The 16,062-nt window shown below is 39.9% G+C and overlaps 1 protein-coding gene across 1 annotated transcript; it reads left to right on the top strand.

Moving 5' to 3' along the window:
- The first annotated feature begins 3,221 nt into the window (after nt 1-3,221).
- Nucleotides 3,222-16,062, top strand: SIG2 (RNApolymerase sigma subunit 2). Its single transcript, XM_077378645.1, has 7 exons — nt 3,222-3,491; nt 4,928-5,094; nt 5,356-5,958; nt 11,992-12,222; nt 12,307-12,447; nt 15,234-15,434; nt 15,522-16,062. Exons 1-7 carry the CDS (start codon nt 3,359-3,361, stop codon nt 15,801-15,803), a joined length of 1,758 nt encoding a protein of 585 aa, XP_077234760.1. The 5' UTR covers nt 3,222-3,358; the 3' UTR covers nt 15,804-16,062.

Raw genomic sequence — 16,062 nt, 5'->3', positions numbered from 1 at the left:
CCCCCTTTCCGTCCATTTTTATTTGCTAATCATTTTGCCACTACCATCTTTTAATAACTGCACTAACTCATCTTGTCCTTTTATTTTTCAAACAAAACTGCTAAAGATAGTCAGCCGAGACCAATCGAGATTGTTTCCGCTTGTGCGAAGCGTCAACAGTCATATGTAAGCTTTGTATGTTGGGCTTCATTATATCTTGAGGGTGAACTAGCAGATTCCCTGTTGCGCATCAATGGAATGGTGGGGGTGAATTTCATCTTAAAGAAGCGACTTTGTAACGCATCTTGAATCATTGTACCCGATCAACATTGAGGATAAGATTGAAAATAAGGGAGATGGGATGTTAGGAACCTTTCTAGATTTCTTTGATTCCATATTTCATGGATTTCTAAATAAAAGAGAACTACTGTAATTGTTTGATTTATGGATTAATTATGTGATTGAATTAGGGCATAATTAGTATAAAGAAAGGCTGGACTTTAAGAGAAGGGATACATAAGTTTATCAATATCAATCGGCGGTCTAGGTTTCCTTGAACTAACATGTATTCTTCTTCTATTCTTCTTCATCGTCTCTCTTTATTTTCATTCTATAGCATAGTGCTCTATCAAACTTCTTTCTCCTTTCCTTTCCTTTCCCTGTTGGAGTAAAAGAGCATAGGTCCTGGGTTCTCGTATTAAAAAAAAATAAATTATAGCACCATAAACCATTTTGCACATGTAAGCCGGCCCAAAAAAAGAGGGGCCACATGTGAAGGGGTGTGTTAAAGTATAAAAATTGAATAACACCATCTCCAACAGCTTGAGCTGAGTAATTGGTTGTTTCACAGGGACCACCTTGTTCAAAGATCTAAACTATTCAGTTGCTGATGCCCAATGTTATTAGGCAGTTGTTGGTGCTCAATGTATACCTAAAATCAGTATGTATATCCTCTTTTGTGCTGTATAATAAGTGGGTCCCAATGTAATATGACATCTGTGTCCACTTGTACCTATAATTTTTTAAACATTTGCAGGAGCCCACCTTTGTCTGAAGATTCAATCCATTGATATGTAGGCCCCATGTGAATAGGTTGTGCCTCAAAAATCATCTCTATTAGATGATCCTAACAAGCAATATCATATCGAAATCTCTACAGTTCGGAAGGTTAGGACCATCATATGGACATGATCTTCTTCATTCAGCCTGTTTACGTAGGCCCCAACAACTAATCTTTGAATAAGGTGGGCCCCATTCTGTTTAAAAAAAAATGTTTCATTGGGCCCACCTTGCTCGAAGATCTAAATCATTCGTTTGTAGGGCCTCAACATAAATAGGCCTTTTCCATAATATAATCTCCAAAGGATGATCCTAACTCTTTGATTTATAGAGATATATGGTGTTGTCCGTGTACAGATCTGAGGGTTAGGATCATTCTGTAAAGCTGACTTTATGAGCAAGGTCTATTTATGTTGAGGCCGAACAAATGAATGGTTTGGATCGTCTAATAAGGTAGCTTGAAGTGAGTTTCTAAAAAAATGCTTTTTTATACCGTGCCTATATGTAGGCATATGTATATAGAGGAAAGTGTTCATGTGCTCATATAAGCATATCTGAGCTACAGCTCGAAAACACACGTGGCTCCACATTTTTTGGGAGATCCAAAGCATTCATTTATAAGGCCTTCCACGGATAGGGTGTGTACCAAAATTCAACCCTGTATGATCATCCTAACCCAATCAAAGGTGGAGGGGAAAATGGATAGACAATGTGTGTCAATGTTTCTGCCCATTTTTTCCTTCACAAATGGCAGGGTTAGGATGATCCTATAGGGCTGACTTTTAGTATACCCCCTATCTGTGGAAGGGCCTTCCGAATGAATGCTTTGGATCCCAAAAAAAAGTGGGGCCACATGTGTTTTTGAGCTATAGCTCAAACTTATCTGAACTATAGCTTAGGAACACTTTCCTCATGTATATATTTGTTTAAAATAAAAAAGTGAGCCTCACCTTGTTCAAAGATCTAAACCATTCAATTGTTGGGCCCTACCAAGGTTTCCTAGGGAGATAGAAGAGTACGTTTCACAAAATGGTCAGTAGGGGGCCATTGGGTACTGTGAATTTACGGGAGCCATTTAAAAAGCTAGAAGTATTGAAATAGGTTAAATTAAGTAGAAATGCTGGGTAAGAGGTTGAAAATATATTTCTCCTAAGGGAAATGTTATTAGCACTACCGTATTTTGATCATCGCTCTCCTCACTCTATTAAAAGTACGATATGACCCGCACCATAGGATGGTCCGAACCGTCCATTAGATGGGCCACAACCTAAATAGGTTGTGCCCAAAAAATGATTTTCATAGGTTGATCCTAACCCTCTGATCTACAGAGGGTTAGGATCAACCCTCTAACATTCAGATCAGCCGTTATTAATGCATGATGGTGATGTGTAGGTAATAGGAGAGCCCTTTCACCTCTTTTTTGGAAGGGCTCCCTTCAGTCTAGAATTCCTCTAGGCTCTGTTCACTTCTTTTCCACAGCCTTTTTTTTCCCTGACAAGACCTTGACAAGACAAAATTTCTGGGTTCACTTCTTTTCCAGGGAAAACTATTATCAGATGTGGAATTTCTCATTTAAAGGCTAAAAATGACGTGGAAATTGACTTTTTCCTTGATACTTGAGATTTGCTTTCCGATTAAATATATCGGAAAGAGGCTTTCTAGGGAAAATGAAGCCTTTTCCTCTTCATTCCTTTCCCTTCTGCCATGTCACTTGGAAAGGAAAGGAAAATGAAATCCTTTCCTTTCCTTTCCGGGGAAAAGAAAAGAAAATATTTTCTGGGAATCTGACGTGGCATTCGGAAAAGAAATCCAGGGAATCGGTGCAGGAAAAGGTTTCCATGGACTGTTTCTGGACTGTTCACTTGCACAGGAAAAGGTTTCCAGGGAAACTGCTTGCCCTTCTTTTTGCAATAGTTTTTCCGAAAAATGAAATCCGAGTGTTTTTGGTCGGAAATGAAATTCCTAAAGGGGGGGAAATGGGCTTTTCCATGTCATTTTTTGACTTATTGTAGAAATCCCACATGTGTAATTCTATTTTCTCGGGAAAGCAAGTGAACATTAGAATTCTGTCTTGTCAAGGAAAAAAGAGGCTGTTTTTCAGGGATTTGTTTCCCGGGAACGCAAGTGAACAGAGCTAAAAGGAAATACATATTGGGTATAATATGTTACGTTTGGAAATGAGGAAGGACTAATAGTGACCTCCTCCTCAAATCTCCCATTCCCTTATCCGTTGCTCTCTCTCTCTCTCTCTCTCTCTCTCTCTCGTGATATAAGAAGATCGATTTGGCCATTTGGGCCGTCCTGTGCCGACGCGAGCCTTATGGCATGTCTGCTGCCGCAATTCAAGTGCCCTCTCGACACTCTCACCACCACCACCCTGCCCCTCCCCCTCCATTTCAGAGCATCATCACCTTCTTCCCATTCTCACTTCCCTCACCACAACAACTCTCACTGTAAGTCACCTTATTTCTATTCTATATTTCTATTCATCACAACAACAATCATACACCCAAACGCCTTTCCTGCTTTCTTTATTTCTAATTTAATCAGCCAGGTTATCCTCTGTTTTTACTAGAATTAGGTTCATCCCTTCTTTCTCACCTTGTTCATTCTTGGTGGTGTCTGCCAGCACCTTACCTGCTATATATTTATCACCGGCCTATATTATTGGATTCATGGAGGGTTCACTCTATCTCTTTGCTTCCGACGCAATGCCTTACAACTAAGGGCAACAATTTACTCTTATTTTTTTCCCCCCTTATTTCATTTTTTTTGGGGGCTATTAGGGTTCATTTTTACTATAGAAAACGTGAATAACATGGAATTGAATACTGTTACTTTTTCCACAGGGACACTTCCATCACTAATGAATAGAAGTTACAAAATCTTTCATGGCTGGACAGTCTGTTACATGTCCAAGCCTATGTTCTATCTATTGGTTCACCGTCCTAATGATGGAAGATTCTTTGCCCATCATTAGTTGAGGGATTCGATGTAGAATCAGTCCTTTATTGTTAGTGTCCTTGTCATGTTGTAGTTTCATCACCAAATAGGCTTGTCAACTTGGTCATTGCTTTGTTGATAGTAATGATCTAGGTTGCCATTTCCACAGATCTTTATCTGACTTGATGTACGTCCACAGTTGTTTAAGATGTTGGAAGTCCTATGGAATACAATATCAAATTCCTGCGCATGTCAGATAAGACCCTACAGGTTGTTTCTTGTTTGAAATATTGTCCTTCTGGTTAGGGTTTTGATACTTAAGATTTCACCCATCTGGAAAATGATAGAAACCTGATTTATAAAAACTCAATGTGGTTACTTTTTTCTTAAAAAGTCAATAGAGACTCGATGTGGTTACTCTGTTCTTAAAAAGTCAATAGAGACTGCAAGTTTCTGGTAATAAGTTAATTGGTAAGGAAAAGTCATGGTTTAATTACTTATATGATCCGATGAGCTTCCATATGGGCAAACTTGAAAAACGTATTTTGCGAAATACCCAATGTTTACTTGGTTTTAGGTAGAAGATGGTCTCTGCCCTATTCCTTAAGACTTGACAGTATCATTTTCGGAGGAAGACCTGGGAGTGGGTTATACACACAATTTTAGTAGGAAGTGTCTTATTAGCTTTGGATCAATGGTATTTTTCAAAGAATTTCAGGTCTTCTAGTTGGCATACATTTGTTGCATTCATGTTTTAGGTTTCAGGAGTAGGACTTCCTCACAGGGCATAAACCATGCGTTCTGTAATCCACATTTTCATATTGATATAATCGCTGCTTTTGAGTATCTTCCCACCGGTTTAACCATTGACAAAACCTTTAATTGGAAAGATTAGCACATTAGTTACTTCCTAATGGTTTTACTGTATGGATGGTTGGATTTGCAGTGAAAATTAGAGAGCCAGTTTGTTTCCGAGGGCATTGTGTTTCACTCTCAACAACAGTGGTGGTTGATGTAGAGAAGCTGCAGATCCCTTCTTTGGAAGCTCATTCATCTTCAGTAGCAGCTGTCAGACCATTGACATATATTGGGGCCATCGGTCCACCTGCAAAGGTCAGAATTAATTTATCTGGAGCTATATAAAGGACCTTATTATCAAGGAAATGGCATTAGTTTTTCCCTTAATTTTCAGTTGACCAGAATTAATTTATCTTAAACTCATGCTTGTCTTTTATTTTGTTAAAACATATTTAAAAACTGGGTGGTTTGTCCTATTTAAGGCAGTCGGTGTCTTCTTGGCATGCTATGAAGCTACATAACATTCATTTGTTTTGTACCTCTATAATTCTTTCTTCTCTTTGATCTTTTGTGCAGACAAAATATGAAGCAACCTTGGCGACGGAAGCGCTTCTTACTGGTGAAGAGGCTGTCATAGCAGCAGCTGCTGCTGAGGCAGTTGCTCTTGCTAAAGCAGCAGTTGAAGTTGCCAAAGACGCAGCTCTGATGGTTAGCACTAATAACACATACTCTAAATTGGATAAGCCTGATGATTTTCCATCTGAAGCTGACATTCTCCTACTCGAGAGGGCGAGACTCACTGAAATGGAAAGAGTTGGCACCATAAACCATTCTGCTACAGCTGAGACAAGACGACCCCAAGAAGAAAATATGGCCATTAAAGATACTGAAAATTCTAATCCAACAGATTATGAGCTTCAACTCCTACAAATGCAGCATTCAGAGAGTGTAGCCGTGAGATCTGGGCGTCAGACTGAAAGAAGAGCTAGAAGAGAAAGGGCTGCTGAGAAGGCTGCTGCAACTGTTGTCTCTGTCAAGTCTGGATCATCTAGCAAGAAAAAACGCTCCGCTTTGCAAGATATAGATTACTCTGATCCCTTACGCTACTTGAGGGGGACTACAAGCACTGCAAGGCTTCTCACAGCTACAGAGGAGCTGGAATTGTCTGAGGGAATACAGGTTAGGCCTTTATGAACTGTTTCTATATTAAGAAACTTGCTTAATTTTGGAAAGTTAGTTGTATCATTTACCATTAATTTCTAAATTAGGAGTTTGAGGTTGAATATGACTTGGCAACTCAGCCAACTAGTTAGGCTTTTCATTTTGTGTCTAAGTATCTTATTGACAAGTATGTACAATTTTCCTTTTTCCTTTTATTTATTATATCCATTGAGTAATCCTTATCTGCCTCCCTCTATTCTTCTCATGTTTTGTGAGTTGTTGTTAGAATCCTACCAGTGATAACATATCCTTGCCAGACTTGGTGTGAGTAGCAAGGAGGTTTTTAATTTGTTTGTTTGAAAGTAAAATTTGAGCCACCGAATGCAGAAGAAATTAAACGATCTGAAATGCTCGCATCTGGTTTCACTTTCAATATTGATAAGCTAAAAAATGAACTACTGGTATTGGAGATAACATATGGATATATACAAATGAACAAAATGCTCGTAAGTGGCGGAACCCGGTCCCCATTTCAATGCTGATAAGTTTTTTTTTTTTTTTTTTGGAATGGTCAAAAGATTCATTAATAGAAAAGACCGAGATGGTCGAAATACAAGAGCGAGAAAAGAAAATAAGAACAATGAAGAAAACAAAAACAAAGGAGGTAGAAAATCAAATTGCCCAAGGGACAACATAGACTCCTTGTCCTTGGCTAACTTATCCACCACCTCATTAGCCGATCTCCTGATATGGCTGAAAGAGTTATTTGAAGACCCTGTAATGTCTTTAATCTCATAAAAACACTCCGCGAATCTCCAACGATATACCTGAGAGCCGCTAAGCCAACGGACAACATTGAGTGAATCCCCTTCTATCACCACTTGTCCAAATCCTCCACAGCTAACAACTTGATTCCTTGGTAAGCCGCATGAACCTCCGCCTCATTCGAGTCGGTCTCTCCTATTGGGCCAGCAAAAGCCCACTTGACTGTACCCGCTTCGTCTCTTAAAATTCCACCTAGGCCTGCCGGACTTGGGTTACCGAAGCTAGCTCTATCAAAATTTAGTTTCAATGACCCAGTGCTCGGCGGTTCCCATGATTGCACTATTACAGGTCTTCACTCTGAGCAATCACACACTTACCTCCACCCAGACCAAAGGTCAAATGCAGAAACAAACTTAAAACTTGGGGTGGACTTCCCCCAAAAGATTATGAGGGCGACCACCTTATTCAGAAGATAGGAGGGGCTCTTAGCATATCCTTTAAATATATCCTAGTATTCCTTTCTATCAACACTGTTAAATTAAACATCAGTACTGACATTTAGATCTATTAGAATGTAGAATGGAAAGAGAAGGAGAGGAAGAGTGAGGGAGAAGATCGTGAGTCTCCACTAAGGAGACCTCCCATGTAAATGATGCATATATAGGCCGAACTAGGGCAACATAAGTACAAAGACTTCAATACCTATCATCATACACATAATACCTAAACTACCTTTACATACTCTTCAGCACTCCCCCTCAAGCTGGAGTGTATATATTATGGTACAAAGAAAACTACAATACCCATACAAACAACTATATAACAACTAGGGTATAGGATTATAGATTTAGGGTTAGGCCGTTAGGGTTGAGGGTAATGGATGTAGGGAAAGTCAAGGAGGAGGGAATCTCGTCTCGTCTCGTTGCGTCTTCAAATGGTGGGGGGCATCTCGTCTCACGTCTCCTCTCGTCGTGTCTTCAAGATTGAGAAGATGAAGTGAACAAGAGTAGAGAAGAGAGGAACGTGAATGGGAGATGGTGATGGGAACTCTTCCTTTCTTCCTTAGGATCTTTGCTCTAATATTGTTCTAGAATGTAGCATGGAAAGAGAAGGAGAGGAAAAGTGAGCGGGAAGATGGTGAGTCTCCACTAAGGATACCTCCCAATGTAAATGATGTATATATAGGCCCAACTAGGGCAACATAAGTACAAAGACTTCAATACCCCTCATCATACACATAATACCTAAACTACCTTTACATACTCTTCAACAAGATCATGCATGGAGTTCTGTTCAGTTTGGAGGGATAATCACATATTTTTTCTATGCATGTGTGGCTATTCTCTCATGCAAAATTCAGCTGCGAAATTCCCTAGCAAATCCCCTCCCCCTTGTGTTGCTCGATGGCCAAGGCATGTTACAACTGTCAATGGCTCGTGACAAAGGAAGGTTCGAGAGAGAGTCATCGAATATCAGACACTGGACTAAACTCTTTTTTTTCTCTACTTTAACTGTCTTTTAGGCTTTTAATGAACCAAAGAGTTCAGTCGATAAGTGTCACGAGTCTACAATCCCAATCAACCGTCAATACACCAACACCATTGGTCAAAAGACGATTTCCTAAGGCAATGAAATAGGGAAAGTGTACCTAATCTTGAATGGGAACTTTTAAGCCTTTGCAAGGAAAGACATCCCGGAGTAAACACGATTCAAAACAAGTTTGAAACAACTCATAGTGGCACTCTTCAGTTCGTTAAACTAACTCCAAACCAGAGATGCTCTTTCTTGGGGTGAAGAGGAAACACTAAAGGGCTTAGGTCCGCAGAGCATCATATAGGAGAGAGATAAATGGGGTCTGCTCAAATCATCAGATCGTTCTCCTGCCTTCCCCCAATAGGCAAGAACACTAGGAGGAAGACAATTAGGCAAAGCCAATCGTTAGGACCCTCACCAGAGGAGCGCTTCGCTACACCTTCAGGAATCATTTACCAAAGGAAAACCACTTCTAGCAAAGGACACAACAGGTAGTGCACAATCAGAATGATCAATCAATGAAATCCTCCTTTGTCGACCTGAAGCTAAAGTGAAGGAGGGAATGGAGCCAGGAAATCATCTTGGCTTTTGTGAATCAATTGTTGAGCTGCAGATTGTGATGCTCCTAGAGATGCATATTTCGAATATAGAAGAGTGAAAACAAATATCATACTCTAATATGAACCGTACGAGCACGTCCTCTGTCACCCCCGCCAACACGCTTAACTCTCTAGATTTAGCCAATAGTTGATTCAGTCACCACTGATGAGATGGGCGAACTGCAACACAAAAGACAGTTTCTTTCTGATCTAAGCTGCTTGAATAACGATAATCCGAGTTTAATGCCCTACTTGCTAGGTAGCATCTACAAGACGTAGTCATCGAGCTCTGGTTCATAGTTGTAGCTCCCCAAAAGCTCATATGACCCCAAAGTGGTACATATCCTGTAGAAGTTGGAAAAACAACTATTGCTATCGATACCATATTGAACCAAAAGCAAATAAACTCAAGGGGCATCTCTGAGACTAAGACACTGTATTGTTTGTCATCAATGCCATTGCCCATGTATTGAATGAGGTCTTTGGGGGCATATTCCTGGAGTGCTCTCATGGATTTAGGAAAACCTTTTGAACTCAAAGCTTCGTTTCCCAACCCACCTTTTTCTTTGTATCCCATGCTCTTCATCATGGATAATGCCTTTTAAAAATCAGTCAAACCTTTTGAGTACTTGCTAAATGTGATCCACTTGCCAGCGCTTACTCGTATATTAAAGTTACTTTAAAAAGAAAAGAAAGATGAGGTACCCGGGGGGGGGGGGGGGATGGGGGGGTTACCTTTAAAGTGACTAAAAGAAGTTTCCTTATCTTCCACTATTCAAACCTTCTTGTGTTTCCTTCTTCGCCGCGACTAATGCGGCTCGCCAGTGAAGACGACGGTGACGGGAAGTGTGGTGACAACGATTGAGGTTAGGGTTAGGGTTATCTTCTGTGGGAAAAAGAGAAAGGGTTAGGGTTTCTAAAGGTTTGGGGAAGGGATTTAGGCTTTAAGGACGGTGTTGCAAGGGGCTATTAGTGGTGATGTTTCTGCTGATTTTGGGTTGTCTAAAATAAGGGAACAAGGGAGGATTTGGGTAGGAAAGAAGGGCTAGGTTGTGGGTTGAATGAAAGGAGGGGCTGTTGTGCTTTGGAAATTTGGAAGGTGAATGCTGTTGAGATTAAGGGACTATTGTTGGATCTTTTGCCGGAAGAAATTGCTAGAAAAATCTTGGATCTTTGGCTCTTATACCAAACTGATGTAGGCTAAGAAGAGAGAATAAGAAGAAGAGGAGAGAGAATAGAAGTAGAAGAAGACATCCGCAGGGGAAAGAAAGCTCACACAATAATCTCAATTAATCATAAAAAGTTAACAAAAAGGTTGTAAATTGGCCTATAAATTGGCATCCAAGAATCCATAATAGACTGAAATACCCTCAAAAGCAATAAAGACTAAAACAACCTTAATAATGTAATGTAAGCCCCAAAATAACCCTACGAACAATAAAATAACTCTAAGAACAATAAAAAAATCCCTATGGGGTCCCTTGAGTGTGATCCCGCCTAGAATAAACCCGCAATGGACGTCTACGATCCCCATCATTAAGGGTAGGTGGTTAGTTAAAAAAATGCAAGTGTATAGGTAGGCTGTCAGGAGTTAGTCCATGTTATGAGTATGAGGCCAGATATAGCTGATGCAGTAGGAGTCCACTGAAGAATTTATGAGGGCCTTACTCGGGCAAGTTCTCAAAATCTAACATTAAGGGCACATCAATTTCTTATTATTTAAAAAAAAAGGAAGGAAAAGGGCACAACAGTTTCTGGGATTTTCCGTGAAGCTTGAATTTTGCTTTACTTGACTGGGTTCACAAATGCAAATTGGGCTTGTAACTCATCATATTGGAGGTTCACCATTAGATACATATCGACACAGTTCCCTGGGTTGTTTTTTGGCACAGAAAGAAGCAGTTTACAATGACATCGTTGGAAACTGGACAAGTGCAGTGCTGTTACAGTTTGGAGTTTTTAAGGTGACAACTGCTAATAAAGGGTTTGGAAGGACATACATTATATAGTGGAGATCTACCTGAAACACGATACAACATGCATTAGGTCAAACTTTGATGCAGTGACTGAGCTCATTGAGGCACATCATCATTTCATTCAGGGATAAATTTCTTAACAGTGGGATTGATCTTCAATTCAAAAATTTGAGTATTGTTATAAACAGGTAGCAGTAGCAGTGAGAGCTACATTCCAATATGCCCCCATCAAACTAGCCCATTATGTGACTCAGCACTCATCCATTGAGTGTTGAGCTACATCATATATTGGATCATTGGAAAGCCATTGTCCCCCGCCGCCGCCACCCCCCCCCCTCCCGCGGGTCCCTTCTTCCCTTCCCTTCCCCTAGTTATTGTTGGTAGTATTAGTTGAAGATTTTAGATCGCTTGTGATCCTTTGTTTCCCTCCTTTATTTTAGATATGGTCCCTAGGAATAGGAGTGGTGCTTTGTGCTCTTGATTGTAATATCGTGTTTTATATCAGTACACTGGTAGGGGTCCTGCCTAACCTCAGCTTACCAATAAAAAAAATAGTGAGAGGCAATGTCTAATTATTTGTATGGGAAACTTAGGTAATATGGAGAAGTTAGGTATATGCGGGCTGGTGAATAGTCACCCTTAAAATTAGGCATGACACACATTTCAGTTTGTCCTACATGTAAAATAGTAAAAGAAAATCAAATATGAACTGGCATGGAAATGCCTAAATTTATTGGTTTTAATACCAATTCTCTGGTTGTATACTTCACAAGTTATTCCTATATTCTAGCGCCCAGTTTTGTTCAGTGAACAGCAGGAGCACCATCTAATATCTTCATGTACTTAGGAAGTTCCCTTGACAGTAAATTTCTCCTTTAACCTGAGAATCCGCTTTGAAGTGCCTTCTATTTATGGATGAGATAAAAGTTGTTTTCTACCATTTTAAATGAAATTTTTGGGTTTTCACCTTGTATTACTTGTAAGAGCATGTCACTTATTTCCAGTTACTGGGAGCCACTATTTCCACACTGACAAAGGTCATTGTTCATTTGGTCATTTTGCTGAGACAAATCAGTTTGCCTTGTTTTAAAAAGCTCTATATTTTTTGTCATCTCCTGAGGCCTTCATATTTATATAAAAAAGCATGCAGGATAATTATGGTTCCTGTCATGATGCAGGACCTGTTAAAGTTTGAAAAACTCCATGAAGAGCTTGCAGAACGGTATGGGGGTCAACCCGCTTTTGCTCAGTGGGCAGCAGCAGCTGGACTAGATCAGAAGACTTTAAGGAAGCGCTTAAACTATGGTATCCATTGCAAAGATAAAATGATCAAAAGCAACATACGACTCGTTATTTCTATTGCAAAAAATTATCAGGGTGCAGGAATGAACCTCCAGGATCTTGTTCAGGTTCCTCCCTTTTGCTGCTTGTACTTTTAGTCCAAACATCATTACTATCAGTATCAGCCATTTTATATTGGTTTTGTTTTACAGGAAGGATGCCGAGGTCTTGTAAGAGGTGCTGAGAAGTTTGATGCTTCGAAGGGGTTCAAGTTCTCAACCTATGCACACTGGTGGATTAAACAGGCAGTTCGGAAGTCTCTTTCTGATCAATCTAGGACAATTCGCTTGCCCGTAAGTTTCCCTCAAATAAATCATTTACTTCTTTCTGCTGCCCATACTTGTCAATGTTTCAAATTTGGGTCAGTTATGGATGAAAATTACCCTATTGAAAGAAAATAACGCTGCTTTCAACTCAACTCAACTAAGCCTTTGTCCCAAACTAGTTGGGGTTGGCTAATGAATCCTTTAGAAAATTTTCATGAAGAAGGTGAAAGAATCTACCCAGCTCAAATTGACCAAGTTTAATCCTGACACTAGTTGGGTTCGTCTACATGGATCATTTTCTTCCATTCTATCCCATCCAAGGTCATGTTCTCTGTTATGTTCCTAGCCCTCAAGTCTTTCCTCACTGTTTCTACCCAAGTTTTTTTCTGTCTACCCCTACCTCTTTTTACTCCATCAACTTGGCACGAGTCACTTATTCTCATTGGAGCATCCAAAGGCCTACGTTGGATTTGCCCAAACCATCTTAAGCGGTTCTCTCTCATCTGTTCCTCAATTGATGCCCCCCCCCTCCCCACATTTTTACGGATGTCTTCATTTTTAATTCTATCAAACCTCGTGTGGCCGCGCATCCATCTAAGCATTCGCATCTCCGCTACTCTCATCTTATGCACATGCTGCTTCTTGGTGGCCCAACATTCTGATTTGTACAGCATGGCTGGCCTCACAGCTGTCTTATAAAGCTTTCCCTTTAACTTGGTAGGTATTTTACGATCGCACAGAACTCCTAAAGCATGCTTCCACTTCAACCAACTTGCTCTTATTCTGCGTTTAACATCTTCTTCAATCTCTCCTTCCTTATGTAGGATTGAACCAAGATGGCGAAAGATATCCCTCTTAGGTACTTGTCATATTTACTACATCCTCACCCTACCTCCTTACATTACTAAAGTTGCACTCCACATACTCCGTCTTAGTCCTGCTCAGTCTAAAACCTTTGGATTCCAAAGTAGTTCTCCATAACTCTAACTTAGTATTAACTCCTGCTTTCGTCAATTAATACTATGTCATCTGCAAATAACATACACCATGGCACCTCATCCTAGATACCCTCCGTAAGTTCATCCACAACTAGAGTAAAAAGATAAGAGCTTAGAGCTGATCCTTGGTGTAGTCCTATTGTAATTGGAAACTCACTAGATGTGACATCCGTAGTTTTGACACTAGTTACTGCTCCATTGTACATATCTTTAATCATATCAACATATTTAGTAGGCACTTTTTTTCTTTCAAGGACCCATCACATAACACTCCTGGGAATCTTATCATAAGCTTTCTCCAAATCAATGAAAATCATATGAAGGTCCTTTTTATTTTCTCTAAATCTGCCCATTAACCTTCTAATCAAGAAGATAGCTTCCATAGTTGATCGTCTGGGCATGATTTGCATGAAGCCAAAATGATTCTTTGACATCTTGGTCTCTTCTCTTAGTCTATGCTCAATTACCCTCTCCCTGAGCTTTATGATGTGATTCGTTAGCTTAATTTCTCGGTAATTGGTGCAACTCTGGATATCCCCTTTATTCTTATAAATAGGTACTAATGTACTCTTCCTCCACTCACCAGGCATCTTCTTAGTCTTCAAAATATTGTTAAATAATCTAGTTAGCCAAACCAAACCCACATCACCTAAGCATCTCCAAGTCTCAATAGGAATACCGTTAGGCCCCATAGCCTTACCTAATTTCATCTTTTTCATAGTTACTCTTACCTCTGATGTTCGGATTCTACGGACAAACCTCCGGTTTGTATCATCAAAAGCGTTATCAAGTTCTCCCAAATTTACTACGGGCTCTCCATTAAACAACTTATCGAAGTAACTTCTCCACCTCTCTGTATCTTCGTTTTCTTTTACTAACAATCTTTGATTCTCGTCTTTGATGCATTTTATATGATTCAAGTCCCTGCTCTTCCTTTCTCTCATCTTAGCAAGCTTGTAAACTAGATTATTTGCTTTCTCTCATCTTTGCTTTCACGCTGCTTTCATAATTTCAAAATTGGAACCAAATTCCTTTTGTCCAAATCTTGCCATTGATAAATGTGTTGGAGGATTGATCCTGATTCCATAGCTTGGGTGTCTACAAATACTGATGCATTGGTTATTAAAAAGATGTGGGTTTTATAAGAACTCCGTTGTAGAACCCTCATCTTTTTAATAACCAAGGAATGGGCTATTTTAGTGCAAAGAACTAGCTCCTATCCAAAATTAGTGGGTCAGCAATATCACCGTCTTCTTTGTACCTTGCCATATACGACCTGCGTGCATGAAAGAGTAGAGAACCACAATAGCATGCAGTTTTCTCAGCCTTTTTCTTTTTTCTCCCCCGAAAATTCCCATTGCTATTGCCAGTGACTGCTTCCTTCCATGGATCTGTGCCAAATAATCTCAGCAGTTTTCCATCTTTCAAATTTTAGAAATTTTTTTTGTTCTTTTATGGGACTAGGTGATATAGTATATTGTGTGAGCCTCCCGGCGCGCTGTTTAGGGTAGTGGTGCTATCTGATTCCCTAATTATGAGTATTCCAGTTGTTTTGGGCAACTAATAACAGGTTGTGGTTTCTCAAAACAACTTCATACCGTTCAAGAAAAGGAAGAGCACAAGAAAGGAAAAAGAACCCTTCTCTTATTCTTTTTTATGTGATGGATTCATAGTGTTTTGTTTTATAAACATCATCTAAACAGATTTATTATTTAATTGCTGATTGCAAATTTGAGGTGTGATGATGCATGTTGTTGTCTACTGCCATAAACTTCCTCTAACGATCCTCTTGTCATGTTTCTCTGGGTTCAACAGTTTCACATGGTTGAGGCAACATATCGTGTAAGGGAGGCTAGGAAGCAACTGTATAGCGAGAATGGAAGACATCCTGACAATGAAGAAGTTGCAGAGGCAACAGGTTTGACGATGAAGAGGCTGACAGCTGTACTACTTACCCCGAAAGCTCCAAGATCGCTAGATCAAAAAATTGGCATCAACCAGAATCTAAAGCCTTCGGTCTGTCCCGACTAAATCTTTATCAGCTGTATGTATGTGCTCGATTGTCGTTGTTTTGTTTGTTGATTGATTATGTGTCTCCTCCAGGAAGTGATCGCAGATCCGGATGCAGTAACAGCTGAAGATGTGTTGATCAAACAATTTATGAAGCAGGATCTGGATAAGGTGTTGGACAGTCTCAACCCAAGGGAGAAACAGGTGATTAGGTGGAGATTTGGGCTGGAGGATGGAAGGATGAAAACACTCCAGGAGATTGGAGAGTTGATGGGTGTGAGCAGAGAGAGGATTCGGCAGATTGAATCGTGTGCCTTCAGAAAGCTCAAGAATAAGAAGAGAACCAAGAATCTCAAGCAGTATTTGGTTTCGTAGCTTCTCTCTCTCTCTCTCTCTCTCTCTCTACCAGATCTAGAAAATTATCTTTTTCCTTCCTCTCCTTTTTTTTGTAAGGGCATATTTAATTTATTAAGAAGCTGGGAAATCAGTTGTGCCGAGGATTTGGAGTTTGTACTGAATCCAGTTTCAAGAATCAGTATTCATGTCTCCATTAGGATTGGAAGCTGTCATCTTCATTTCTTTCGAGTATATCTGATATTCAGGCAATGCAAATCCAAATTTGAGTTTTTTGAAA

Source organism: Tasmannia lanceolata, unplaced genomic scaffold (genome assembly GCF_043159265.1).
Source record: "Tasmannia lanceolata isolate RefF3 unplaced genomic scaffold, GAP_Taslan_0.1 ptg000005l, whole genome shotgun sequence".
Lineage (NCBI taxonomy): Eukaryota > Viridiplantae > Streptophyta > Magnoliopsida > Canellales > Winteraceae > Tasmannia > Tasmannia lanceolata.
Note: the sequence above shows the minus strand (reverse complement) of the source record. Positions and strands in the feature narration are given on the sequence as shown.